This window comes from Cladophialophora yegresii, assembly GCF_000585515.1.
Source record: "Cladophialophora yegresii CBS 114405 chromosome Unknown aczIN-supercont1.1, whole genome shotgun sequence".
Lineage (NCBI taxonomy): Eukaryota > Fungi > Ascomycota > Eurotiomycetes > Chaetothyriales > Herpotrichiellaceae > Cladophialophora > Cladophialophora yegresii.
The window spans coordinates 5,270,627-5,297,893 of record NW_006913045.1 but is presented as its reverse complement, the minus strand read 5'-3'; the positions used below and the strand labels follow the sequence as shown (position 1 = coordinate 5,297,893).

At 52.8% G+C, this 27,267-nt stretch overlaps 12 protein-coding genes across 12 annotated transcripts; 6 read left to right on the top strand and 6 right to left on the bottom strand.

Annotated features, from left to right (window-relative positions):
- Positions 1–195: 195 nt before the first annotated feature.
- A1O7_01912 (ATPase) lies at positions 196–3,516 on the top strand (the record flags this gene model as incomplete). Its single annotated transcript, XM_007755948.1, has 1 exon — positions 196–3,516. One exon carries the CDS (start codon positions 196–198, stop codon positions 3,514–3,516), a length of 3,321 nt encoding a protein of 1,106 aa, XP_007754138.1.
- A 648-nt stretch (positions 3,517–4,164) lies between these two features.
- On the top strand, positions 4,165–5,136 carry A1O7_01911 (YggS family pyridoxal phosphate enzyme; the record flags this gene model as incomplete). Its single annotated transcript, XM_007755947.1, has 1 exon — positions 4,165–5,136. One exon carries the CDS (start codon positions 4,165–4,167, stop codon positions 5,134–5,136), a length of 972 nt encoding a protein of 323 aa, XP_007754137.1.
- Positions 5,137–5,354: 218 nt separating this feature from the next.
- Positions 5,355–7,436, bottom strand: A1O7_01910 (uncharacterized protein; the record flags this gene model as incomplete). Its single annotated transcript, XM_007755946.1, has 2 exons — positions 5,355–5,450; positions 5,511–7,436. The coding sequence occupies 2 exons, from the start codon at positions 7,434–7,436 to the stop codon at positions 5,355–5,357; spliced, it is 2,022 nt and encodes a 673-aa protein (XP_007754136.1).
- A 58-nt stretch (positions 7,437–7,494) lies between these two features.
- A1O7_01909 (uncharacterized protein) lies at positions 7,495–8,316 on the bottom strand (the record flags this gene model as incomplete). Its single annotated transcript, XM_007755945.1, has 1 exon — positions 7,495–8,316. One exon carries the CDS (start codon positions 8,314–8,316, stop codon positions 7,495–7,497), a length of 822 nt encoding a protein of 273 aa, XP_007754135.1.
- Positions 8,317–8,952: 636 nt separating this feature from the next.
- A1O7_01908 (uncharacterized protein) lies at positions 8,953–10,302 on the bottom strand (the record flags this gene model as incomplete). Its single annotated transcript, XM_007755944.1, has 2 exons — positions 8,953–10,058; positions 10,110–10,302. The coding sequence occupies 2 exons, from the start codon at positions 10,300–10,302 to the stop codon at positions 8,953–8,955; spliced, it is 1,299 nt and encodes a 432-aa protein (XP_007754134.1).
- Positions 10,303–10,784: 482 nt separating this feature from the next.
- A1O7_01907 (uncharacterized protein) lies at positions 10,785–11,360 on the top strand. The gene is made up of 2 exons (XM_007755943.1): positions 10,785–11,045; positions 11,106–11,360. Exons 1-2 carry the CDS (start codon positions 10,917–10,919, stop codon positions 11,244–11,246), a joined length of 270 nt encoding a protein of 89 aa, XP_007754133.1. The 5' UTR covers positions 10,785–10,916; the 3' UTR covers positions 11,247–11,360.
- A 37-nt stretch (positions 11,361–11,397) lies between these two features.
- A1O7_01906 (uncharacterized protein) lies at positions 11,398–13,350 on the bottom strand (the record flags this gene model as incomplete). The annotated part of the gene is made up of 2 exons (XM_007755942.1): positions 11,398–13,024; positions 13,073–13,350. The coding sequence occupies 2 exons, from the start codon at positions 13,348–13,350 to the stop codon at positions 11,398–11,400; spliced, it is 1,905 nt and encodes a 634-aa protein (XP_007754132.1).
- Positions 13,351–14,053: 703 nt separating this feature from the next.
- Positions 14,054–16,444, top strand: A1O7_01905 (6-phosphofructokinase subunit alpha; the record flags this gene model as incomplete). Its single annotated transcript, XM_007755941.1, has 1 exon — positions 14,054–16,444. One exon carries the CDS (start codon positions 14,054–14,056, stop codon positions 16,442–16,444), a length of 2,391 nt encoding a protein of 796 aa, XP_007754131.1.
- Positions 16,445–17,013: 569 nt separating this feature from the next.
- On the top strand, positions 17,014–17,423 carry A1O7_01904 (uncharacterized protein; the record flags this gene model as incomplete). Its single annotated transcript, XM_007755940.1, has 2 exons — positions 17,014–17,185; positions 17,254–17,423. The coding sequence occupies exons 1-2, from the start codon at positions 17,029–17,031 to the stop codon at positions 17,421–17,423; spliced, it is 327 nt and encodes a 108-aa protein (XP_007754130.1). The 5' UTR covers positions 17,014–17,028.
- Positions 17,424–17,717: 294 nt separating this feature from the next.
- Positions 17,718–19,253, bottom strand: A1O7_01903 (uncharacterized protein; the record flags this gene model as incomplete). Its single annotated transcript, XM_007755939.1, has 1 exon — positions 17,718–19,253. One exon carries the CDS (start codon positions 19,251–19,253, stop codon positions 17,718–17,720), a length of 1,536 nt encoding a protein of 511 aa, XP_007754129.1.
- A 700-nt stretch (positions 19,254–19,953) lies between these two features.
- A1O7_01902 (uncharacterized protein) lies at positions 19,954–24,213 on the bottom strand (the record flags this gene model as incomplete). Its single annotated transcript, XM_007755938.1, has 1 exon — positions 19,954–24,213. The coding sequence occupies one exon, from the start codon at positions 24,211–24,213 to the stop codon at positions 19,954–19,956; it is 4,260 nt and encodes a 1,419-aa protein (XP_007754128.1).
- Positions 24,214–24,664: 451 nt separating this feature from the next.
- Positions 24,665–26,815, top strand: A1O7_01901 (uncharacterized protein; the record flags this gene model as incomplete). Its single annotated transcript, XM_007755937.1, has 1 exon — positions 24,665–26,815. One exon carries the CDS (start codon positions 24,665–24,667, stop codon positions 26,813–26,815), a length of 2,151 nt encoding a protein of 716 aa, XP_007754127.1.
- Between the last annotated feature and the right edge of the window lie 452 nt (positions 26,816–27,267).

Sequence of the window (27,267 nt, the reverse complement as noted above, 5' to 3'; positions counted from 1 at the left end):
TTGTGCTTTCATTGACTCCCTCCTCGTTTTTGGGCTGCTGCGGCACCGGGGACACAAGTACTTGTCGTAAAGTGGCGGGCGCAGAATCCTCACTCTTCTCTTTTCAGTTTTCAACCTACACACCCCGCGCCGCGGCTCGCACTGCGCGACATCTTTGGCATGCCACATCTTGAGAGTCCTCCCTCGCCTTCCGCCATGGCCGCGCCTGTCGTTCCTTCCAAGTCTGGGTTCTCAGGAGTCGCTGCGACGACAGAAGAAGTGAACAACATCTTGAGGACGATCCTGGACACCGATTCAGCTCAGGTATCCCTCGACGCCGCTTACGCGCTCACAAATCTACTTATCCAGTCAATCGGCATTCGAGGCCTCCTTTCCTACAACCTGATACCGGAGATTAAGAGAGCGGCAGCCGACAAGAAGAATGGCTCAAAGCGAGAAAGTGCCATGTTTGTTCTGGGTGCCATGTTTGAGCGATTTCCCCGCGAGCAGCCCCTCAGTGAAGTCGTCTTCCTTGTTCAAGACGGTGGCCTGTTCAGTCTCGTCCTCGACGGGTTGGCGGACAAAGGCTCTTCGGTTCGTGAGTCGGCGCAATATGCTGTCGACGAACTCTTCAAGAATCTTTCGCCCGAGGCCATGGTTGTCGGCCTTCTTCCAGCCCTGCAACAGTACCTGTCCAAACCCACTGGAAAATGGCAAGGAACTGTTGGCGCATATCAACTATTAGGAAAAATGGCGGACAAAGCACTAATTGGCACCGCTCCGAAAGAGGAGGAACTGGCCAAGGATGTGCTGAGAGAGTCGATGGGCAAGACGCTAAAGGATCTCATTCCCATTGTTGAGGGCGGTATGCACGACTTGAAGCCGGAGGTTGCCAAAGCCGCTACCAAAACCATGACCTCTCTTACAACGCTCCTCCAGAACGACGATGTCGCACCTCGGATACCCCTGCTCATCGAAACCATGAAGAACCCCTCGGCGCAAACGCTCCAAAAAGCCATTCATGCGCTTTCTCAAACCACCTTTGTCGCCATCGTGACTTCACCAGTCCTCGCCCTCCTCACACCGTTGCTCGAGCGGTCTTTGAATACTCCTACCACGACGCAAGAAGTCCTTCGACAAACTGTGGTCGTCGTCGAGAACTTGACCAAGCTGGTCCATGATCCGATCGAAGCTAGAACCTTCTTGCCTAAACTGCAACCTGGAGTGCAAAGAGTCAAAGACAACGCCTCATTGCCCGAAGTCCGCGAGTTGGCCACAAGAGCTGTGAACGTCATGAAAAAGGCCATGGGTGACGATCAAGACGGGGTCACAAACAGTCAAATCGCAAGGACAACCACCGACGACGTTCTTAAAGTACTTGACAGCCAGATCCGAGCACAGGGAGGTCTGCAAAAGGAGGATATGGTAGTCTGGAAACAAGGCCAGAAGTATGTCTCAGAAATGGTCAAAGAAGATGTCAACGCCCGTGTATTTTCTCGCATCCCAGCCCAAGTCGGTCCCTACCTCAGATACATGATGCCCGAGCAGCATTGTACAGCGATCGCTGAGGGCATTCGAAAGCATTTCCTCGAGGAAGATCACAAAAGATTCGGCGCTCCCGTTATCGAGGATCCAAATGAGGTGGAGATTGTGAACGCGGAGTTCTCCCTGGCTTATGGTGGCATGCTGCTGTTGTCTCACACCAACCTACGCCTCCTGAAGGGCCATCGCTACGGGCTCTGTGGCCGCAATGGCGCCGGCAAGTCTACTCTAATGCGGAGCATTGCCGAAGGGAAGCTGGAGGGCTTCCCTCCCAAAGATGTCTTGAAGTCATGCTTTGTTGAGCACAATCAGGGCGAAGACGCGGATATCACCATCCTGGAATACGTGGCCAAGGATCCCGAGATCGCCAAAGAGGGACGCGAACGCATCTCAGAGGTCTTGAGCGAGGTCGGTTTCACTGCTGGACACGAAGGAAGACAGTCTCATAAGGTCGGCTCGTTGTCTGGAGGTTGGAAGATGAAGTTGGCATTGGCAAGAGCTATGCTCATGCGTGCCGACGTATTCTTGCTTGATGAACCGACCAACCACCTGGATGTTGCTAATGTCAAGTGGCTGGAGGGGTATCTCCAGACACATACCGAGATCACGTCGCTTATCGTATCCCACGACTCGGCCTTCCTCGACGCAGTCTGCACCGATATCTACCACTACGAGAACAAAAAGCTGGTTCATTATCCTGGCAATCTTGCCGCGTTTGTCAAAGTCAAGCCTGAAGGCAAGAGCTACTACACGCTGTCTGCCTCTCAGGTCCAGTTCAAGTTCCCTCCTCCTGGTATTCTGAGCGGGGTCAAATCCAACACCCGCTCGATCATCAGGATGACAAATGTCAGCTACACGTATCCGGGCGCATCAAAGCCTAGTTTGACGGATGTGTCGTGTCAACTGAGCTTGTCGTCCCGAGTGGCAATCATCGGCGCCAATGGCGCCGGAAAATCGACCTTGATCAAGTTGCTGACCGGTGAGACCATCCCTCAAAGTGGCAAAGTCGAGAAGCACCCCAATCTCCGTATTGGATACATCAAGCAGCACGCCCTTGAGCACGTGGAGATGCATATGGAGAAGACCCCGAACCAGTACTTGCAATGGAGGTACGCCAATGGCGACGATCGAGAAGTGCTCATGAAAGCTACCCGGCAACTGACCGATGAGGACCGGGCTCAACTGGACAAATGGATTGACCTCGGAGACGGCAGAGGCGGAAGGCAGCTCGAAAATTTGATTGGGCGACAAAAGTACAAGAAAACATTCCAGTATGAAGTGAAGTGGAGAGGAATGCTTCCCAAGTTCAACAGCATGGTCTCCAGAGAGACGTTGCTGGAATGGGGTTTTCAGAAGCTAGTCCAGGAGTTTGATGATCACGAGGCGTCGCGGGAAGGTCTCGGGTACCGTATCCTTGAGCCCAAGGTCATTGCAAAACACTTTGAGGATGTTGGCCTGGACCCGGAGATTGCGAACCACAATGAGATCTCCGGCTTGAGTGGTGGCCAAAAAGTCAAAGTGGTGCTGGCCGGTGCTATGTGGAACAACCCTCACCTGCTCGTGCTGGATGAGCCCACCAACTTCTTGGATCGCGACTCCTTGGGCGGTCTTGCCGTTGCGATCCGTGACTACAAAGGTGGTGTTGTCATGATCAGTCACAACGAAGAGTTTGTTGGGGCTCTCTGTCCGGAGCAGTGGCACGTCGCCGACGGCCGGGTAACGCACAAGGGCCACCTGGCCATCGACCTCAATCGGTTTGAAGACTCGCGGCCAGGCTCGAGCAACGTCTCCTCGGCCGTTTCGAGTGCTACCGCATCCGCAGTCAACTCTGGAGCGGAAGATAACAGCGAAATGAAGTTCAAGGCCAAGAAGAAGAAGAAGCTTACGCGAGCTCAAATGAAGGAAAGAGAAGTGCGGAGGAGATTGAGGCATATCGAGTGGCTGAACAGCCCGAAAGGCACTCCTCATCCACCAGACACGGATGATGAAGCATAAGGGCAGACGCCAGAGCAACTGATTTGAGATGCTGGGGAACATAGCGTTGGCGTCAACACGAATAGACGGATATGGGATGTTTGTCGGCATGAAGATACGCATGATAGACTAGTTAGAGGTTTGAGTTTGTTCTTGTGGGAATCGACATAGCTTGGGTAGCGCCTGACCGAGAACGACAAGAGGCCGAGATATACACTTCTGTCACTCTGTGACCGACTGATTATGCCGATAAAATTGTGAGCCCTTGGTGTTTAGGAGTCTCATTTCCTCGTGCCGAGACATGTCAGCCAGCAGGGCTGCCTCTTCCAGGTTTGGAGCAATTGATTTAAGGTCTCGTCAATATTCAGCTGAAAGGTGATGACACGATTCAATGAACAAGGGGCGAATTGGCTTCACTGAGTAGGCTTCTACCTCATAACGCCAGTCATGGCCGGTTATCGTCGGCATTTGCGCATTGGGGATGACGTTGATACCGGTTATGGTTTTCTTGACGATCATGATGCGAGGTACGAGGGAAAGTTTGGAGAAGCACTTTCTCGAATTGATTACCGGTCATTGAACAGAGACATCCACAATCTGTACTATTCTGCCCCAGCAAAGAATGTTGGTTCTCTTACGCCCTGACGCCCTCTCTTAGCTGCACACACGATGAGCGCTCCGACAGAACCACAACCCAGCACATCGACCACAAGCTCCTCCACAGCGATGAAAGCGCCCTCCTCCATTCAAGTGAACCCCCAGCGCGCCGCTGTCCTCGTCCAGAACCTCTCCGCTATCCAATCCCGCATAGCCAGCACACTGTCCTCCCTGCCTTCGCCTCAGTCGGCCCGCCAGGTCCGCCTCGTTGCAGTCTCCAAGTTGAAACCGGCCTCGGATATCCTCTCGCTGCACTCCCCGCCGCCCTCAGACGCTCCCACCGCCGTTGACGGCCATCAGCACTTCGGAGAAAACTACGTGCAGGAACTCCTCGAGAAGTCTCGACTCCTGCCCCGCACGATAAAGTGGCATTTCATCGGTGGGTTGCAGTCGAATAAATGTGCTCAGCTGGCGAGGGAGGTGGAAGGGCTGTGGGCTGTAGAGAGTGTCGACAGTGAGAAGAAGGCCGGCCTACTTGACAAGGGCCGGGGAGAGCGGAATCAAAGGCTACACAAAGAGTTCGGCGACGAGTGGAAGGCCGAGTGCGAGCGGCACGGGTGGCAAGACAAACTCAGGGTGTTTATCCAGGTGAACACGAGTGGGGAGGAGAGCAAATCGGGCTTGGAGCCGGGGTCGGCCGAGTTGGTGTCCCTGGCCAAGTTGATCAGAAGTGAATCGTCCTGTCCGAACCTGCACCTGCAGGGCCTGATGACCATCGGGGCAATTGCTCGGTCCAGGGCTACGACGAAAGAAACGGAGAACGAGGATTTTATTACGCTCCGCACAACGAGGGACAAGATCGCAGAAGAGATTGGCCTCACCAACAAGGAAGAGCTCGAGCTGAGTATGGGCATGTCGGAGGATTTCGAGTCGGCGGTGCGGCTTGGTAGTGATGAAGTGAGGGTCGGAAGTACGATTTTTGGAGAGAGGCCAGCTAAGAAGGATGCGAAGGTCATAGAGGACACCGAGACGGAAAAGAAATGAGCTACCTCAAAAGCCGAGTCATGAGCTGGATTCCAGCCATGCTCGGTGGATTACAAAGGCATGTGCGGTAGTAGGTGCGCAAGGACCGCGATGCCCAGTATATGCTTCCCTGCATAGATGATGCTGCTCGCATCAGTAACACGCTAACACCACGACGCACAATGCTGGAAATTCGATGGAAGGAAGGATCTTCATCTCCAGAAGCTGCGCTACCGAAGTCACACAGGAGATCCTTTTGCGAGCCGCTCTTGCATTTGGTCGAGCAGGATCCGGGGTATGTTTTCCTGCGTCGCACGGATTGTTAAGCGGAACATCTGCGAGCAAAGTCAGTCACAAGCCATCAACAGATACTGTTGAAGAAGCTTAGCACACACCTTCTGCTGATGATTTGGCTCCAACCTCAACAAGCACCCCGTCTTTCCCTTCTCTAGCTGCAATACGGCACATCCGACAATGTTCTTTGGGTTGGGATCGACGTTGTCCAAAATCCGCCACCGGAAGCCTGCAACAGTGTCGCGGACGAACTTTTCATCCATCCCCGCAGATGGGCTGCGCAGGCCAAATGTGCTCTGCGCCTCAAGCGGCCCAGCACCGATCTGCTTCCATCGTTTGAAGAAATCTTCTGCTGAAAGCTCCGATGGATCCATAAACCTGTGGGCAAGGATAGGAAGTTTTAGCGTGTACCCTTGAAGTGCACCGGCCAGATAGGAGATGCGGATCGTGGGTGACTCAGAGAATGGCGCGACCGAGGTGCAGACCACAGTCTGCTGGGCCTGCGAACCGGCGTCAATACTAGACTCAGGCAGGCTCTTCGTATCAATTTTGAGATTGGGTGCTGATTTGTTGTCGAGCGTTGTCGTGAATGAGCCGATGGAGAATGATGCTTTGTTGGTGAAGTAGAGTTTGATCACGCCTAGATGGCCGCGATACTCTGCCCGAATGCCAACCTGAATCTGCGGATCCTCATATAACACGCCTTCATTGGCGAAGAACATTTGCTCGTATCCCATTTCCCAGTCCGGAGAGAGATGAGCGGCGCTGGCGAGGTTGGGCATGGCCGCATCATTGCTATGGCCATTCATATCCAACCCTTCCAGATCCTTTGCGGCGCTCGCGGTTCCATTTTGTCCATTCTGTGCAAGGTTTGCTGTAGGACCGGCTGTGCCATTTGTGCCATGTGGAGTCACGCCCGTTCCATTGACGATGGTGGTAAAGCTCCGTTTCAGGCCAGTCTGCTGGGCGAGAAGGACTTCCTTTTCGTCTGCGTTGGCATCTTTGCCACCGACGACCCAAGTTCTTCTCTCGCTAGTCCCCGCACTCTTCTTGTGTAATCTTTGGAGAAGAATCGAGGTTCGTTCTGAGAATGGGGGCATCTCATCGCAGACTGTGCGAAGGAGATCATCCGTAGGCAGCGTGGCAATCGTGAGATACTCGCAAGCCCGCTGCTGGAGTTCGGAGTCAGGTGAATGGCTATAGAATTGGAACATCTGCAGCAGCTGAGGCTTAATCTCTGGGAACAAGTTGACAAACTTGACAAATGTGGACAACAGCAACGCCCGCGTGGGATCAGGGGCTGATATCATTTTCGTCTGTAGCACCATCAACTGTTCGATCGGGCTGCAGCCTTTGTTGTCGGCAATCAAGTGTCCAAACTCTCCAAGAACATATCCGCCAATCTTGACGAGTGTATCATGGCAGGATTCCGCTTTTAGGTAGTCAAAGATATGTTGTGCTGCGTAAGGTTGGAGCTCCTCGTTGTTCGTGACAATCTGGACTACCCGCTGCCACACTTCGTCGCTGACATGATCACCGGCCATGGCCAGCAGTCGAAGGGAGATGTCGATATACCACTGAGCGTCGGTTGCATATTTCTCGGTCAGAATCGCGATCTTGAGGGTCATTTCTTCCCGGATGGAGAAGTCGGCGGATTGCAGGTACTTGAGCAGCTCACTGACGATGGGCTGTGCATTGGTGATGTCGCACATGCTGTAAAGCAGATCTAGACCCTTTCGTCGCACACTGATATCTCGGTCTCGAAGAGAGCCAATGATGATATTCTGATGTCGCTTGATAGGGTCGAGAGTCACCGATCTGGCTGCGAAATGGGTCATTGCATCCAAGCCCAAGTATCGTACGTTCGTTTCACGTGATTGAATGAATTTCCCCAGCTTTGAAGATATCTGCATCATAAGTTGGTGTTCTGTATCAAGGTGGATGAGGAGGTTGATTGCTTCGAAGAGGACGGCGTTTTGAGCGTTGTTTTGTTGCACATTTTTGGGTGTCTCTGTGGCTGCTTGCATGATGGCTTGGAGCGAATCCCGGATGATATCCCGCACATGTGAATCTTCTACGGAATGGTCAGTACAATTCAACGGAGGAGTAGTGGGACTTGCCTGAAGGAGGATAATACTGCAGTAATTTCAAGAACTTGACCTGAATCCACGGACACGGCACTTTGTAGTAGAGGTAATCCGGTGAGATGTCGTTTTCTATGACAATCTTCCTCAATCTTTGTGCGGCTTTTACGTAACTCCCTTTGAAAGCGTCGGGGTTGTCCTGGATGAGGGCCATGACGAGGGAGGTAACCGACAACACCACGCCCATGTCTGGATCGTCCATCAATGACACTATTCGTTCGGCCCATTCTCTTTGGATGATGGCTGGGTGCTTTCGGTAGAGGCGCAGCAGGGTGAGGGCTGCTTTCTTCTTGACAAAGGACTTGGACGTGGGAGATATCAGCAGTCGGTGAACATCTGCGCTCAAGGCCTCTCCCATCTCGCGACCTCCAACATTGGCCACCGCGTGCAGAGCCAGACAGTTGTTGAGCTCATTGTGGTCCAACAAGTCCTTTCGAATGCTGTTGACCACCAAGGGCAGAAGTTCGTGTTGTTCGTGCAGGAACAGGGTCACTGCGAGATATCCAATTTGCTTCTCGGAATATTTGGTTGCGGAAATAAGGTTGACGGCTTCCAGGTGTCCAAAGTCGACATTGTAACCCTGGATGTAGATGTAGAGCAGCTTGCAGACGTATTTCTTCTTCTGATAGCCATCCAACTTCTCGCTTTTGAACTTTTGCCGGATGTTGGCCAATTCCTTGTTGATTCGCTTCTCTTCCAGTTCTCGGGCCCGGGCGTTCCGCAGGTCAGCGATGAATTGAACGAGACCTCGCATAGACGACATCGTGACAAGCCAGCCAACCCACAAGGACCGCACGCCTGACGCTCGATGTTGCCGCGGGGTGCTGCGCGGTCGAGGGAGGACAAGCGGCCGTCAGCGGGACGACGTGATGAGGTCTCGGTAGTCACAACCCATGATCTGCGAACACTACATGTGTGACCGAAACATGGTCTGTCATAATATTGTGAGTTCCAACAGAACACGGGACTGCTGAGGAAGAACAAGAGCGACTCGTATTCTTCGAATATGATTTGAGGTTGTCCACTGGGAAATCCGCCTGCGCCCGCAGTTGCCCTTAAGCGGCATTCCCTCCCCCCTGTGACGATCACACCTCCCCAAGTTAGCGTCAACAGCACGCACTATTCACTGCCTCCGCAATCAAAGCTCGGACATATCACTTTCCGCTCCGACCGGCATTACTTATGGTGGGCGTCTTCCTCCCACTCATTCTCACAGCTGAACCTGCAGGTCCACAGACTGAATTGCAGTACTGTCGGATGGGAAAACTACGAGATTGTCCTAGTTAAATTTGAGCACTGAAGAAGCCACATTTTGTCCTTGAACTTGAGATCGCTGCTATGCTGGTCTTACTCATCTTCTACTACGAGTATGAAGGTGCTGCGCCCTCCGGACCTCAGATTATGCCCACTTGCATTCGCCCTTCGCCAAAGTTATCACTTCATCCAGCAAGGCCACAGTCTCTGCTGGGCTTGCAATCCACGCACAACAACATGCGCTCCGTGCCTTGAAGTCGTTGCCTCCACCACTTAGGAATTGATCACCCACATGCAAGGTGCTCGAAGGTGGAATGCCTCCAAACCATTTCTGACAAGCTTTTACCCCTAATGACTTGTCCCCGATGTCCAAGAAAACATCCGCCCCTCCGTTGAATACTGTAAACGGGATGTGAGCGTACGGGGCTTTCTTGTCGGAGCTTCCTGTATTGATCGAAGTCTCAATCACCTGTTGCACCACCAGGACTGTCTCTTCTAGCTGCTCTCGGGTAAGCCTCTTGGACTGATCGGCAGCATAGATTCCAACTGCACGCTCTTTGCGGAGGACTTTGGCCTGCAGACGAAGCGTACGTATACACGACTCAAACGCAGCTTGAGCTTCGTTAAGGAGCTCTTTGATGGCCGGTTCTGTCCAGTCTTTCATCGTATCGAGGATCCATTCTCGTCGGTGAATGTAGCGTAAGCAATGTTCTTGCGTCTCGTCGAAAACGAGGAGGAAGTTGGATTCGCCTCCCATTATGATCAAGTTGGACTTTTGAGCTGCTGTGAGCTCTTTGGACTCTTTCACGGCCACAAGAAGACCAGAAAGTCGATTGAAGTAGTGCTCCGGCTGAGTGTAGCCTGCTGCCGTCACAATCCCGATCTTCACGTCGTGTGCCAGGAAATGAACAAGTCTGAGAATCACTGGGTTGGCTTCAGGCGAGTGTAGCGACGCTCCATCCTCATACAGTGTAACATCACCATCAAACGTCAGCAGCTCGAGCCCAGGGTCCAGCTTGAATTTAAGCTGTCTGTAAGGCTTCGGCCGCACCATTGCCATAATCTGCGCTGTGTTGAGAATAAGACGGATATCATTGAAGGAGGGAGCGACGAAACGTCGTGACGAAATGGCTCGCACCGAGTCTTGATACCTGAACGCGTCTTCCAGAGCCAGTGGGGTGAAGAATGCTGAGATGGTAGGCACAAGCATGTTGAGTTTCGACCGTGGGTTCGACAGAGCTTGCTGATTGACTGCACTGCGTCAGCTCTGTCAGTCGATCGCCGGGCCATGTTGGGACTGACTGTGATCAAGTATGAGATCCTCGACGTCGCGGAAGATCTCTGCGTAGCGCTGCTGTGCAGATCTGGCCATGACATCCAAACTCTGGCCACTCGATCCATCGTATTCGACGGCGGGCTGTGAATTCAAGACAAACGGAACAGTAAGGAGGCCCTGTAAGCGGGTATGAGCAGATGCAGGTCTGGCCGAGCCCATTTGGCCGTGCCGAACTTGTTGTCACTACTTACCTTGATCCATTCAATCTATCATAATTACCTTCTGTTCATATTGCAGGGTCGGACACATACTAGTTGATCTCTCCGATGAGTCTTGAGTAGAGACAATTAGTACAGTCTTAGTATCTCCCTCCCACAGCGCGAGTATGACCTGCCTTCAAAGCATCTAGCCTTCAAATTAGCATTGGGAATGTTGCGTGAGGCGTGGGATTCATAGTGACCTACATTCAATTCTATAACGGGTACTCATAGTGTTTGTTCGCTACTTTTCAACGAATTGTCAGAACGGGATGGACAAGAGTGCGGAAGGCTTGTTTGAAAAGGGCGGATGAAATGCAGCTGGTGGCTGTCTGAGATCGCTCAAAGTTGGGAGGAAGCGGAGGCGGAGAACAGAACATCAATCATGGTCATGCCAAGGGTTTGGGGAAACTGCTCGCGACTCGCCCCTCTAAAGTAAACAAAACACCATCACCCTCGAGCCACCCTCAAGCCACCCTCGCCACCGTGGTACAGAGTTACCACGCTGTCGCTGAAGAACTAGCCAAGCTTCCAAACGCACCTGCGCTGGCGGAAGGCAATGTTATCCAACATTCCATGGCACAGCTCACCACTCAGATCCAGCAGCTCACCGCTCAAATCCACGAGGGTTTTCACCAAATCAACGCTCAGAGAAACCACAGAATTAACCACATCGGCAACAAAATTGACACTCTCGCTACTCGAGTCATGGAAAAGTATCTAAGTTTCACACATAACTTATGTTAATACATACAAATTCTGTAGGACCATAACAGTATGGCACGAGTCCAAAACTCCCGTCTCTTAATGTCCAGACAGCGACTTGCACACGTGAATCCAACCACAAATACCTCTACCCAAGGGTTTCGTGCGAGGCTTCCAGATATTTCGAGTATCGAGGAGTAGATGTTCATTTCTGTCTTACAGGACTTGGGATTGTCTACAAATGGAGGAAGAGACGCGAAAGAGGAACGGTTTAGGCAGTACATCGGGCTTCTATCTGAACCACAAGGTGCATGAGTTACAAGCACAAGGAGAGAAGTCACGGAAACCCCTTCTAGCTATCTGTTGCAAGTAACTGTCTCACTGCCGCGTCAAACGTTGTACCCTCCTCCTTCGTGGAAACATTGCCCTCGGCCTTGAAGCAGCCAGCGGCTGTCCAAGTCCATACAATACCGCTGGAAGATGCTCTCTGTTTCACCGGGCTCCCTTTGAGACTGATTGATTCCGTGTGTACGGAGAGCTGCATATTACGAACCGCTTCCTGGGCATAATACATCGTCAACTCACCGCTGTGCGGCTGTGATAAACTCCATTTTTGGTGTCTGCTCTTATCCGTCTCAGCATTTGCCGCGTCTGTACTCGTGAGAGCCTCTGCATGCGCGACTAAGTCTAGTAGCAGCATGTGTCGAACAGACGCCAAAGCGGCGTCTCGTGTCTCGTAGCGACATGAAGGTATCTTCGAGAAACCGAAGTCAATCGGAGAAGTCTCGTATCGAGAACCCAACAGAGGAGGTCCCAAAAAGGTGGCCAGCCCAACCTGCAGATTTCGATCAGTCGTCAATTTGAGTGCGAATGATGTTTTGGCAGGCACCATCAGCTCCGCCAGAAGTGTGTTTGGAGGCTCCATCTTCAACGACGCGAACACAGCATCGTTAGAGTTTTCCATCGACATTGTTGTTGGCAGGCTTGCCGTTTCGAAGGCGTGCAGCAGGGCCTGAATGCTAGTCCAGAATGCTCTTGCCTCTGAACGGTGTCTTAGATGCGTCAGGATAGGTCGAATCAGAGCGTACTCCGGCATTGTCCTTGCCTTGATTGCCATTGGAGGAGTTTTCTGCATTCGTCTGCTCAGATTTTGTTCATGGGCCACAGTCAGTAGCAGTCGGAGGGAGATGCCCACGAATTCAGCAATCGAGTCGTCCTCATTGTTAGTATTTAATGCAACCTCCTGCTCGTCAGAGGATACGAGCAAAAGCTGGTAATCACCCACGTCAATCCCAATGCAGTGTGCACGCGTAGTTATGCCCTGGTTGCCGACAAGCCGTGCTTCGCGGCATGACTCGAAAAACAGTTCCTCCTCGAATAGCGCATCTCGATGATCTATCAAATGCTGGCTGATATCCATCGTCTCGCTCGTTCTGGGGCTCTCAAAGTGAAAAGCCCCAGTCTTGTTAGCATTGCGAATAACGTAAACCGCAAGGCGCCTGCGTTTCTTGGGCAACGATCGAGCGTCCAATCCCACCGAGCCATCAGCTGCTTGGCGAAGAAGAGCATAACCTCGATCACGGAACTGCGGTGCAGCCTCTGCAAAACCGAAATGAACACCAATGGCTTTGCGATCTCTTGGGAGTCGTGATATTGGCCAGCCTCTGGCCCTAAGATCCGCGACTTCCCGCCAGAACAGCGACTCGTGTTCGGCTTCAGCTTCTAGCCGAGTAGAAGCCGCCGCGAGCTTGTCCGAGGCCGAATGGAAACCTTCTGACCGCCAGCCCTGCGAGACTGACACCAGTTGTCGTCTTACAGGTGGTGAGATTGGCTTTTCTTCGAGGACCTTTGCTACCAGTGACCCTACCGGTGCAGCCTCTTTGAGTGGTGCGGACATTGAATTCCGAGCGGGAACGGACTGTTGCGAGATCAGCCATGACACAAAGTCGAGGGCGCAGAGGATGTCGTTCTGTGCAGCCCTAGGATCGTCAACTTCAGCAAGAACCAGCAGAGAGAACAGGACTCACCCTAGTCTCTCAAGCATGTGATTTCTTCGCTCCCACAGGCGCTCTGTGCGTTTCTGCGGAGTTTCATCATCGTCTGCGGGCAATTCCTCCTCTGGGCGTTCCTGAGCGACATCTGGAGCTGCGGCTTTGCCATGAATCTCAGCAAGAAGCGAGCGTTCAGTGACATGGCGAAAATGTCCCTTCTGGGCGATGATCTGCTGGATCTGTGACTCTAGCCCATGCGACTTTGCAGACGGCTCCTGGGGAATTACGAGGCTGATGGTGTTTGATTCGGCCATGATGGGTGAGCTTTCTCTTTGTCGAAGGCGGATTAGGTGGGAACGGAATCCATGGCAGTTCTCTATCATTCATGCACCGAGAGGAAGTGCAAGGACCGGCTTTCCTGGTCAGAAGCAATCTGCTTAGATCAGGCCTGAAGTTTTAATGGTGAGAAGGTCAAAGAGTCGTCGGTCTTTGGCAAAAGGCGAGATCGGAGGATTCGCTTACTTGATAGTAGTTTTGCAGAAGAGAATGGGTGTAGCCAACGGCAAAGGCGCTGGGCGGTAAGGGGTGACTTTTAGCACGGTTGGTAAAGTTTGGGGTGGCCGGGGCGGTCGCCTCTAGGCCTATCGGCTACAGCAGATCTTTCTTTTGGCTGGTCCGAGTTAGCTCGGCGAACAATCAACAACGCGTTTGAGCCTCGCGGGCACTTATCGATTGACGAATGACGTTGTTCGCCCTCACAGCTGCTTCTGTCCCAAGTTCTGCTCGGGCCAACGAACTTATCATTTCTGCTTTATCTTTGAGCTTCATCTTTATTTCGCTGACCTCTTATACCTCCGCGAATTCCTTTCCTTTTCCTTGGTTTCCTTTCCAACGACCACTATAACCTTGTCCTTCTTCTACCAAATCCCTTAGGGGGAGACCGAATCTTGAACTCCTAAACCTGAGCCCCGCCAAACCACTGTCCTACGCTAAACCGCCTCACGAACTCCAAATAAGATGGCTGCCAAGGAGGTGCCAGCGCCCGCAAAGAAGCGCAGGATTGGTGTCTTGACCAGTGGAGGTGACTCACCTGGCATGAATGGAGCTGTCCGGGCAGTGGTGCGCATGTCGATTCACATGGGCTGCGAGTCGTATGCAATCTACGAAGGATACGATGGGTTGGTGAAAGGCGGTGATCTGATCAAAGAGATGAGGTGGGAAGACGTCAGAGGCTACCTCTCTCGAGGCGGTACCTTGATTGGTACAGCACGGTGTATGCCTTTCATGGAGCGGTGGGGAAGGTTGAAAGCAGCCAAAAATATGGTTCTCCGTGGCATCGATGCCTTGGTCATCTGTGGTGGTGATGGTAGCTTGACCGGTGCTGACAAGTTCAGAGCGGAGTGGCCAAGCCTGATCGAGGAGCTGGTCGACACCGGAGAGCTGACGCAAGAAGAGGTCGAACCCTACAAGCACCTGAATATCGTCGGCCTGGTCGGCTCAATTGACAACGACATGTCTGGCACTGACGCCACAATTGGCTGCTACTCCTCCCTCGAACGAATCTGCAGTGCTGTCGACGACGTCTTCGACACTGCAGCTTCCCACCAACGAGGCTTCGTCGTTGAAGTTATGGGCCGTCACTGCGGTTGGCTGGCTCTGATGGCATCCATAGCAACCGGTGCCGACTATGTCTTCATTCCTGAAAAACCACCGCGAGTGGGATGGGAAGATCAGATGTGCAACGTCATCACTACTCACCGGTCAAGAGGAAAGAGGAGGTCCATCGTTATCATATCCGAGGGTGCTCATGATCGAGAGCTGAACAAAATCACGGCGAACCACGTCAAGGATCTTCTGACCAAGAAGCTGAAGCTCGACACACGAGTTACGGTATTGGGCCATACGCAAAGGGGTGGACAGGCATGTTTCTACGATCGCTGGCTGTCTACGTTGCAGGGTGTGGAAGCTGTGAAGGCGGTCTTGGAAGCTACTCCTGAGACACCTAGTCCTGTCATCACCATTCGGGAGAACAAGATTGAGCGCTCAAATTTGATGGAGACTGTGGCATTAACGAAATCTGTCAGCGCGGCTATTGAAGAGAAAAATTTTGACAAGGCAATGCAGTTGCGCGATATTGAGTTCAAAGAATACTACAACAGCTATGTCATCACCACCTCAACCGACCATCCTGCGTTGAGACTACCGGAAGAAAAGAGGCTGCGGATCGCCATTATACATGTCGGGGCTCCTGCAGGTGGTATGAATCCGGCAACCCGAGCTGCGGTTGCCTACTGCTTGACACGAGGCCATACTCCAATTGCCATCCACAACGGCTTCCCGGGGTTGCAACGGCACCACGATGACAAGCCACTTGGGTCTGTCCGTGAGTGCAAGTGGATTGACGTGGACCCGTGGGTAAACGAGGGTGGTTCTGAGATCGGAACGAATCGTGGCTTGCCCAGTGCAGATATGAAGAAGACTGCCGAGTGCTTTGAGATGTACAAGTTCGATGCTCTGTTCCTGATCGGTGGCTTCGAGGCCTTTACTGCGGCGAGTGAGTTGAGAAAGGCGCGACAACAGTACGACGCTTTCAAAATTCCCTTGGTCGTCCTACCGGCCACCGTCTCCAACAACGTCCCGGGCACGGAATACTCCATCGGCAGTGATACCTGTCTCAACACCTTGATCCAGTTCTGCGATGCCATCAGACAGTCAGCTTCGTCATCGCGAAGACGAGTTTTCGTCATTGAAACACAGGGTGGTCGATCGGGATACCTTGCTACAATGGCAGGTCTTTCGGTCGGTGCATTGGCGGTGTATATTCCTGAAGAGGGAATCAACATCCACATGATCGCCCGAGACATTGAATTCCTGCGCGAAAACTTCAAAAACGACCAGGGAGCCTCCAGAGCTGGCAAGATTATTCTGCGGAATGAGAGAGCCAGCTCTACATACACGACACAAGTAATTGCGGACATGATCAAAGAAGAAGCTCGCGGCCGGTTCGAATCGCGTGCGGCCGTCCCTGGTCACTACCAACAAGGAGGCAAGCCTTCGCCTATGGATCGAATCCGAGCACTCCGAATGGCAATCAAATGTATGCAGCACATTGAGGAAAGGTTTACTGGCAAGGATAAGGAATGGATTGCTGCCGATCCGCTCTCGGTGGCGGTCATCGGTGTTCAAGGGTCTGAAGTCGTCTTCACGCCTATGGGTGGGGAGACAGGGCTGGAAGCAACCGGTACTGACTGGGAAGACCGAAGGCCCAAGAATGAGTTCTGGATGTCCATGAAAGAGACGGTTGACATCTTGAGCGGCCGGCCGAAGGTGACGGACTGCTGCGAGGAGTGTGGAAAGCCCCTGTCAGGGGACACTTCAAAGCCTTTGACTCTAAAGCATGATGGTTGATGCAAGCATGATAGATGAGCGGCAGCGTCTAGATTTCGATTATCAGTTGCTTCAACTAGACTGGCGGGTGCTTACAAGGGGAGAGGAGAGGCGAACAGCTCCATATTCTGACTCACGAATAGATGACCTTTTTGACCTTCCGATGAATTTACTAGAATGGACCTAATTAGCGGTTGTGCCTGCGTTAGTCTAACCCACCCGCATTCGCCTGAAGGGATGGATCATGCCACCCTGCACGAGCCTGCAGTATGCAGTCGAGATGGTTAGGGGAGGCGACTTTTGGCGCTTTGAAATGCAAGCAGAATGATTGGCTTGATCTTATCAGATGCGGACAGTAGTGCCCAATCACGATAGACGCATTTGCTCGCTTTCGCCTCGGTGACGTCGATATAAACCCGTCTGGTCTTCCAACAAACCAGCCGTGAATTGAAACTATGCGACAGTAGTACAACATATCATTCTCTCGAAACGCCGTGTCTTACGAAGTCTTGCTCTACGCTCTCCTCTCTTCTCTCGGCCAGATTACACCATTCTCGAAAGCCTCTCACCCGTTCTCACCCATTGTCACCCGCTCACACACCACCATGGTTAAGCCATCCACCTGTTGCGGGCGCAGCGACGACACCTGCGTGTGCGCGTCAGTGGCCAAATGTTCGTGCGGCAAGAATCCAGCCATGAAATGTGATTGCGAAAAGCAATCCCAGGAGAATAAAGCGTTGGAAGGGCCGAGATGTTCATGCTGTATGTCTTCTTTCATCCACAGCCCGTTTCGCAACATGGTGAAAGTGCTAACAGTCCGTTTGCGGTAGACGCCCGCCCTGCCCAGCAATGTACGTGTGATCGCGCTGCCACCGAGAACGTCGCCCCGTCGGGTTCTACATGCGCGTGTGGGAAGAGGAGCGCCACCAGCTGCAATTGCTCCAGGGCCACCGAGGGTGGACTTCTGGCGACGGAGACTGATTTCACGACGAAGGCATAGACCTGTGGAGATACAATCATGGAAGTGAGACTGGTGCCCGACATAGATTGTGCTGCATGGTAAAGGGAGTTTACATTACTGCGTGGGAGTCATCGTAGGAGAGAAGCGGCTATGGCAAACGGCGTCAGCTCTTACAAACATCCTAGGCGTTTTCGGCTGACGGGCACAAGGCACGTGGCGAAAGAGTGCCATTGATACCCGATATTTCGATCAATGGGAATATTGGGTTGAGAGACGAGAAAACAACATTGTTTCACGCAGTGCCTCGGGTGGAAGCGTCGGTTCTGCCACCGTTCAGCCGTTATTGCCACTACTCATTGTCTTGCATCTTGTTTCGAGGGCGGCTCCTCCCTGAGCACCCTCCTCCCTGTTGAATTTGTCCAAGAGACGTGTTCTGCTTTGCTGCTGGTCTAGTTCCTTCTGCCTCCGACCAATTTCTTTCCAGTTGGGCCTGGCCCATTCCAAGACATCGTCAAATCTGCAGTCCTCGAACGCCTGTCTCGCCTCTTCTAGGCCTTCAACGGCTTCGGTTGAGAGTGAGTGGCCATGCTTGCCCACAATCTCCCTCTTCATGCCTTTCATTACCCATCCGACCTCCGTGCCTTCGATTGGCAGCTCCTTCCTGATGGTGGCCCACAGTCTATCGGTTCCAATCACTCGGACCATTTCGCTCCTCTTAGCTTCGAACTTCTCTGCGAATTGAGGACCAAAAAATTGCTTTGCGTCGTCGACGACCTCTTCTCGCGTTAGTAACGCAGATTTGCCCGGTGCGTCATCAACATGCATGGGAAGATAAGTCTCGATCCAGTATCCAAATAGAGGTCTTTTTGCAGCGCGTTGGCGGTCGTTGGCTTTCAACAGCTTGGTTGGCGCTTTGCTTTCCATGCCATTTCCTTGCTCTCCTTGGCTCTCCCCATTGTCTCCGTACTGACAGCGGGACTTCCATTGGGCGGGATTGTGGAATCTGCAGCTGGCCACGTACTCCAGCATCTCGTCCCAGCTGTTGAACCGCTGCCAGTACCGTCCCTTGTCCAGACCCAAGTACTCTAGCACCGTATCCGGGTTATTTGTAGCCAGCACCCTTGCCTGATCCTTGTTGTGCTTCTCGACCTCTGCTATCCGCACGCACAGGCCTTTGGACGAGACTGTAAGACCGAATCGCCGAATGATGCCTCCGAGCATGCTCCACAAGTCGCCATGGGCCTGAAAGAACATGTGCCAATCGAAATCAGCTGCAGTGGGCATGATATTGATGTCGGCTTGAATGTACTTCTCTGGGGTGGCTTTACGCGGCCATGTGAGCTTTCTGAGGCACACCGAAGACTCTTGGGATTCCACTGAGGATGTTGAAGCGTCTGCAGTCACACTACGATCCGTTGCCTCCTGAGTGGTACCCAGCGTATTGTTGTCGCTGTCTGGCCTTGGTTTTGACTTGAGATCGTGGCTCCGCATGTCGTGGGCCGAGTGCTGCTGATGACCTATATCATGGTTGCCTTCTCTTTGTACCGCATCGTCTTTGAACTCATCCGGCCATGGCAGTGCAAGATTGTAGGTAGAGTTCCCACCCATCTTCTTCCAAGTCTTCGCTCCGAAAAGCTGGGCTAGAAGGTCTCCCGTTGCACGTCCGTCTACCACCTGCCCTTCCACAGGTTCAGCAACCAGGATGTCGATGTCTCCGTGGGATGATTTCGCGGGACCTTCGATGGGATGGCCCACCAGTTTGAAATGCTTCTTGAGGATCCCCTCAGCCTGAGCCAGGACTGAATTGTAGACTGTTGGAGGCATTCGTGGCGTGGACACTCCATCTGCAGCAAAAGCCGAGCCGCCCATCTTGATACACGAGAAAAGCTCTAGGGAAGAACACGGTGTGAAAGCGGAACACGTCACAGAGGGCGCCGCGCCTCAGAAGTACTGCGGCAGAGTGATCGCGACAGTGGCGGATGAAGGTGACAGAGAGGCACAACCGGGCGAAGATCGAAGTGACAAACAAGTGAGGAAATAATGTAACAATCATCCTCTGGACACTGAATTGTGACTCACCTGCATATCGACTTCCTCGCCGCCAAACCATCGACGCGGCCATCCGCATCGCCCCATTTGAGGACGACGGGTTCCAGCTCGAACAGCAGACCCGCCGAAACAGGCATTCCGCCCTCACTTGGCAGTCGCCGCAGCTGTTTAGCTTTTGCGGCAGGCTTTTGGTATTGCACATTCTTTCTTGCGCACGTTGCTGACACCGGGTTCCAGCTGTGTCAGTTACGTCCCGTTCAAAGTTCAAGTCCCACGGTTGAAGAGTATTGACCTCGAAGTTATGAACTGATCATCACACAATCACGTCACTCTACATGCCGACACCAAGTTAGCTGCAGTGTGGTTCAGGCGCCGAATTCAGAGTGATAGTGTTCCTCACGCATCATTATTCTTAGGGTATCTTCGAATCATCACATAATGCACAGTCCGAGGACCTGCGTGTCCAAGGTGACGGGCGATACACTTGTGTAGTATGTAAGACACTCCTGCTACAATCTGCTTACAGAGCCTCATGTAACGGGTCCTCCTCGACACCATCACTCAGCTGTTCTCCCTCGTCATTCATATCCGCACCACCGTTTGCTTCAGCCTCTGCTATTAGGACATTAACCCGTCCACCCATGGATTTAACCTTGGCTTGGGTCATCTCGTAGACATACTGTCCTAGATGCTCCACGCCGTCCATCTCCGCGACCTTGCCTTCCTCTACCTCCTCATCTAGGAGCCGCGGTGTCGGAAACATCTCCCCAGTCACAAGGCTCAACTTACTCGGGCGTTGCATGAACAGATCCATGGCGGGCTTCATCTCAAAACAACTGGCGAACAAGTCCCTCCGGCCGAGGATGTACAGTCCCAGTCGTGCTCGAGACAACGCGACTGTGATTCTTCTTGCATCCCTCAGATAACCCACGGACTTTGACCTCGTCATCGAGACGATAACGTAATCATTCTGCTCGCCTTGATATTTGTCCACAGTGGTCACAATCCGAGGCATCCCAAAGAGAGAGTTATTCTTGCAGCGATGCTCCAAGACATCTCGAATGAGCGCCCTTTGGCCCGCGTAGGTGGCTAGAATGGAGATACTCCGTGCAGGATACCCTAGCAGGCGCATGTACTGGTACAGCGCTACTGCGTATTCTGCCTCGCCGAGGTTCTGGATGAAATGCGGACTCGGTTCTCGTTCTCCAGTGCCCTGGTAAACGGGCACATCGATGAATTGATAGTCGTACTTCAAGCCGGCATTGGCGCGTGCGAACTCAGGCCGCGAAAGCAAATGAGGCAGGTTGCCGAGATTGTTGTACCGCCACGAGAAGAGCTGGGCGATGGAAGGGCGACACCGGCCCTGTTGATCGAGGTGCACGGTTGGGACGCCCAGTCGAACTAGGCGAAGGAACAGGGATTGATCGAAGTGGGCGTACTGACGTAAGGCGAGGTCTTGTACGACCGGCGAGTTTTGAAGGTGGTCGCCCACGAGAACAATTCTTTTCAGAGGCAGCTCGCTGGTCTTGACGTCGGGCATTTGCATGGCACAAGGAATGAAGGACTCGATTTCGGTGATCTGAGCCGCTTCCTCCATGATAAGTGTATCGTAGTGAAAGCCTAGTTCTGCGATCTCTGATCTTCTCATTGCGGCGTGCGTTGATGTCATTGCAATAATCCGCGCTTCTGAGACGAGCAGGTGGTTTGCCTGATCTCGACTGCTACGCAGGATCTCGAAAGGTCGAATCGACTCGAGCTCGGCAAAGATTTTGTCGATATGATATTGGCAACCAGAGGCGATCTCCTTTATCTCCTCCAGCGTGGCGTCTCCTGAGAACAGCGTTGGAACGGGAGCATTGTTGAAGTACTTGGAGAACGGGAATACGGTGACCACAGCTTCCGCGGTGGCGTTCTCCGCATTTGCTGCGTCCCAGAATCGTTGCCATGCAGGTTTGATAAAGACTTGATTGAAATAATCAGCCGTCTCACAAGAAGCGCCGTGAGCACCTTCGACGCCAAGAGAAGCCGCGAGGCGGCTGACCTCCGACAGATATACTTGACGATTTTCTAAGAACGATTCGACTCGGCCATATTTGCTGTACGAACCCTCGGTGTCTAGTTCCTCTTCGCCATGGCCCAGCCGTAGGAGGTGACGGGGATCGATGTCGAGGGCAATAATCTTCTGGAAAAGTTGGTTGAGCGCCTGATTACTGTGGGCAACGAGCAAGATGCGCTCTGATGGGAAGTTGTGGTACAGCAGATTTATCGTCTGTGTAGCAACGTCGGTCTTTCCGGTACCGGGTGGGCCAACAATGATGGTGAGGCCTGGCTGCGTCCCAGAGACAACAGCTTCCACCTGCCGTGGAGTGAAGCGTACCGCGTTCTTCTTGGGTACATCCACCGGATAAGGGCCAGTATTGCGTGGCTTGTAGGTTGATACCTTGACCGTTGAGGAGTCTTGTTCCATCTGGTCTCGTCGTCGCTTTTTCGGGTTAGTTGGAAGCTGCGCGGCCGGCTGAACCGTAGTCTCGAGGACATAGGGTGGGCTGAACGGCACTGGCTGCTCTGAGGCTGCCTCAACGGTCCTCCCGGCAAAGCTGTCTGTTAGATGCTGCCAATCTAGGAATGTATCCAGATAATCCACAGACTCGATGTGGTCCGGAATGAAAGGGTAAGTGGCACTCTTCGGATCACCATAGCCTAGGTAGACGTCCTGCAGCCAAGAAGGAAGCAACGTCTGGGATGACACCAAGCTCTGAATGGTCTCCAACACAGCCTTGAAATTATTTTCCCGACCTTGCCTGCGGGCGATAACATTGAGAGATGCAACGTCTGATGTGCCACGCGTGGACTTCAGCTTGTCCGCTGCGTACGATGTTGCGTCAAGGTCGAGTAGGAGTCGTCGCTGCCTCGGCCTCGAATAGCCATTGCTCTGGGTGTCCCTCAAAGCTCGACCATTGTCATCCAAAACTTGGACGACTTCAGCTGCTCTGAGATTAGTAAACAGTCTACGTTCCTCCCCTTCCCCAGAAGCATGGCCGTTCATGAAGGGTTGAGCATTGTCGTTCGCTTTGACAGCTAGCAAAAACACAACATCATGAGGCCTGAGATTGTCCCATTCCCTCCGGATGCTGTCCGACAAGCGGCTAACATCTAGAATCACTTCCGCTCGCACAAAGCTAGGCTTGAGATGACCGACTTTTGGGGGTCCAACTTCAGTGATCGCAGGCTCGGAAATCGGTAGCGCCATCTTCGAGAAGCCTTCAAACATTGTACTCCTGTCCCTCCCAGCTTTGGGCTTCATGCGCTTCACGATGCTTTCCATGTCCTTTCTAACACCGTAAAAAGCTTCCGCTTGGTACAACTGGAAAGAGCGCCACATGAAATCGCCGAGGGTGAGATATTGCAGGTTGAGTTTCGGAATGCCAAGTGGTTTCGAGCCGTCATATTGCTCATTTCGTAAGAGTGCTGGGTCGTACAGTGAGTCAGCTTTGGGCAAAACCGATAATTGGTTTACAATCTCCCGGAAATCCCGTTGCTTGGAGAAAGATGAAAGGAGGGTTTCCATCAGGATCGCACGGTTGGCGGTTAACGCAGCAGCCGCGGGATACGTGGTGCGGAAGCCGAGATGTTGGCATAATTGCTGGAGTTCGTCGTTCGTCAACTCTGAAAAGTGAGACTGCAAGTCAGCGCGCTTGCTGATGGAGCCGAAGTTGGATAAAGCGAGGACTTTGAGCTTGTGCTCGAAATGCTGCAGAGAAATGTGCTGTAAACGTTCCAGGGCATGATAATAGTTCTTACGAACATCGTCAGTTGCTTGAGTGGCACCCATGTCGTCAACGGCGAAAGTCTGGAAGTGCTCAAATAGATCGGCGAGGTCGCGTAACAATATGGCGTCCTCCTTTTCATAAAGTTTCGCCGTCCGTATGATCGGCAGCAAATTGAGGTCCTGGAATAGAGGATTGGTGTAGCGTCTGGTGGGCAGTTGACTGATGAGGTCAATGAGAAATTCAAGGAAGCGCTCACAGTAGGCCATCTCTTGAGAATGAGTCAAGTTTGATACATTCAGTCTTCCGATAAAGTCAATAACCATTGTAAACAGCCATGCCCGATCGAATCGCAAGCGACTTTGAGTGTCTGGGTCTGCCGCATCAAATCTCCGGGCAGCTGCTCTCCACGCTTTTCTTCTCGCCGGACTTGTCTCAAAGAGCCTCTCTTTTGCCTGCTCGTCATGCAGATTGTGCCAAGTCGCGATTGACACAAGCGGAGCGCACTCCTTTCGGACATGCTCATTATCCAATGATTGAAATGCTCCTAGGACGAAATTAAGCAAGGACAGCCGGGAGTGGATCGCCAGCGAGGCATCGAGGTTGAGGGACAGCACTCGGCGTAGTAGGGTCGAGAAGTCACCGGGGCGGCTGTTGGTGAAGAGCGACCAGTCCTGTAGGCGTGCGCGTTGCTTGAGGTTGAAGAAGACGGCAATGAGTATGACATGATGGTTAGGCGCATCCGGGGAGTACGTTGGCCACAGAAACCTCTCTAACACCTGGTGACTTTCCAAGATAGCCAGGGATTTTGGTGAGAAGCCTTGTTGCTCCAAAGGTCGCCATAACTCGTTGGTGATAACGTCGGGTTTGACCTTGGTAGGCGCCTGGGTTCTACCCTCCCAGTACTTCCTAGCCAGCTCCTCCCACGGACTGACGCTGCCGTCCTGATAGTCGCTGGTGTTAGCAGGGACATCAGGTACCGGAGCCAACGCCGGCCGCAGCTGTAGCCCCATCGAGCTCCGGCCGGGATGATGTGATTGACAAGTAAGGCGAAAGCGAGATTCGAGATTTCAACTGCGCGACCCTCGAGAAAGTTGATGTTTCTCCGCACTCTCGATAATATTGTCCAGAGCCGCTTTATGCGCCTAAACCTATTACGGCTAGAGCGTTTGAGTGTGGGGACTTTAAGGGTGCAGCGGCAGCAAACAGTAGGTACAAAGTACCTCGTACCTACGGTACCTACACGATACAGTGCCACTGGTACTGCCCGTGATTACCTTTACCACAAGAGCGTACTACCACAGCCTTTTCCCCGCAGACGACAGCATTCTCCGTCTCTCTGAACTTGCGGAGATGTCTTTCTAGTGGACTGACCTCCCGCCACTTCTGTTGTTGGACGCAGAAATCCTTCGAGCCGGTGCGAACGACGAGCAGCAGCCAGCTCCTGTAACCTCTACCCCCTTCATGGCCGTCACCCATATTCCCTCCGTCGCAAACTACAAAGACCTAATCGAATCATGCCTGCAGCAACTCAGCGACGGCCGCGAGGATGGAGATATCGACTCTGCCGTGTTTGAAACAGAATGCGCCCAGCTCCTTGACCAGATTTTAGCCATTCGCAAAGACGCCAATTCCGACGCCCTCCAAATCCACAATGCCGCGGTGGAAACCGTCTGTCGCGAGGTTGTCTGGGATATCGTGGCTACAGTCGATATTTCTGAGCCTGCCTTTGCACAAGTCTGGGTTCTCCTCGACGTCATCAATATTCTATCCGACAACGAGCTATGCGAACCAGGATTAGGCTTTTGGCTTGTCGAAGAGCTGCTGGACAGCCAGACTATTGAAGGCTGCAGGAAAGTCTTTGACTACCTCGAATCACGCAGGGAGAAGATGACAGCAAAACATTTCAAGCAGAAAAACTTGGTCATATTGCGCTGCTGCAATGAGCTGCTCAGAAGACTGTCGAGAGCCGAAGACACTGTTTTCTGCGGTCGTGTTTTCATCTTCCTGTTCCAGAGCTTTCCTCTAGGCGACAAAAGTTCGGTCAATCTGAGAGGCGAGTTCCATGTCGAGAATGTCACGGACTTTGATCCTAGGCCCGTTAAGTCGGACGATGCTATCAAGCCAATGGAACTGGACGATGCGACCCCTCAGGCAGCAACTTCTGGGGCGCACACACCTGCCTCTCAGGCCCAGGACACTGAGAAGACGGCAAGAAGCACACCCGTCCTGCGAGTTGCCAAAACCGAACCCAAAGACCAACAGCCGCCTCCAGACCTCGACGCACTATACCCCAGGTTCTGGTCGCTACAGTCCTTCTTCTCAGCACCCACAAGACTTTTCGACCCTTCCAACATGACTGCCTTCAAAGATGGCATTTCTCAGACCCTCTCTTGCTTCAAGTCAGTCTCCAGCAGCTCCACGGCGTCGACCACAAGTCCGAGCGACGTGAAACGCGGTCTGAAGCGCAAACGGAGCAGTGTCGACACGCCCGCATCAACTTCCACTTTCAACCCAAAATACCTCACGAACCGGGACCTCTTCGACCTTGAAATCCATGACATCGCTTTCCGGCGGCACATCCTAGTCCAGGCACTCATCATGATTGACTATCTTCTCAGTCTCTCTTCCGCCTCCAAGGCTAAATTCGAAGGCTTGACCAACAAATCCGTCCTGTATCCTTACACCCTGTCAGAGGACGACGCGAAGTGGGCACAGTCCACACGGTCGCAGATTGCAACCTATTTGCAACAGGGCGGTAACGGCAACGAAGGAAAATTCTACTACAGGATGGTTGACACTGTGCTGTCCAGGGACAAGAACTGGGTAAGGTGGAAAGCGGAAAACTGTCCGCCAATCACACGCGAAGGTGTCTCGCCTGAAATGTATCTCCAAGCGAGGGATACGTTGACGAAACAGATTGAGTCCGCTCGCGCACCGTTAGTTAACCCACCTGGCGCGAGTGATCTTGCTTTTCTCTCAAAAGTTGAACCACTCGAGGCGCTCAAGAACCCGTCCAGGCGATATAAAGTCCCGACGCCAGAGGAATACTACCGTGGGATCGAAACAGATGAACTTGATATGGATTTCGCAACCACCGAAGAGGAAAAGCGAGACATTGAAGAGCGCAAGGCCGGGAAAGTATGGCGGGCGCTAAGAAGTAGTAAGAACCGGTTTGTCATGTGTGAGAAGGTGCAATATGGCGGGGACTGTAAGCCGTTGATCGAGGAGGTCAAGACGGAAGAACACGAGGAACATGGAGAAAAAGGCGCAGAAGGCGAGGGCGAGGATGAAGTGAAGGACAAGCGTGAAGGCCTTGAGAATGGCACTAGAGCGGAGCTTAAACTCGAGGGAGACGGAGAGGGAGAAGTCGAAGGCCAGGCGCAAGACGCGGGGTCGGAGAAAATTGAGACAGCGCTGGCGCCGCCGCCAATCGAGCAGGAGGAGCCGCGAGAGCAGCCGGGAAAAGAGCCCGACACGGTCACCAAGGTGGAAGATGCAGAAATGGCCGACGTCCCTCCCTCCGCTGTGCCTGCAGACACGGTTGATACGAAGAATGAAGGTGTTGCTGGGGCGAGTGGTGACGGAGACCGGGACCCTGGCGAGACGGATTGAGTGATGTCTACCGTACTTTTTTGTGGCCAGCTCCAACGTTCTGAAATATAGAGGAGCACTGGCACCCAGAATTAGCGATCAGCAACCAGCCTTGAAGCGTATCAAAAGGATTCAGATTGATTTCCGCAAAAGCCATATGCCGCCGTGTTAATGCATGATCCTGAGTCTGGTTAATATTCATGTCCAGGTGAATGATACAATAAGCAAAGCTGAGCCGAAACGCCCGGGTTGAAGCAACGGCACCGATAGATACCAGAAACTCTGTACCTGCATTGTCAAGGAGCATGCCGACGCGGATGTCACGCCACTTAAAACGCGGTGGAAAACATCAATCGTCGTTCCTCTGCAAGCTTAGTAAAATCAATACTACTCGCATAAATGCTTCATATCCCTCCATCACCTACACGGTCGCAGATCTACCCGTTCCAGTGGAGATGCTCGTCTATTTCATT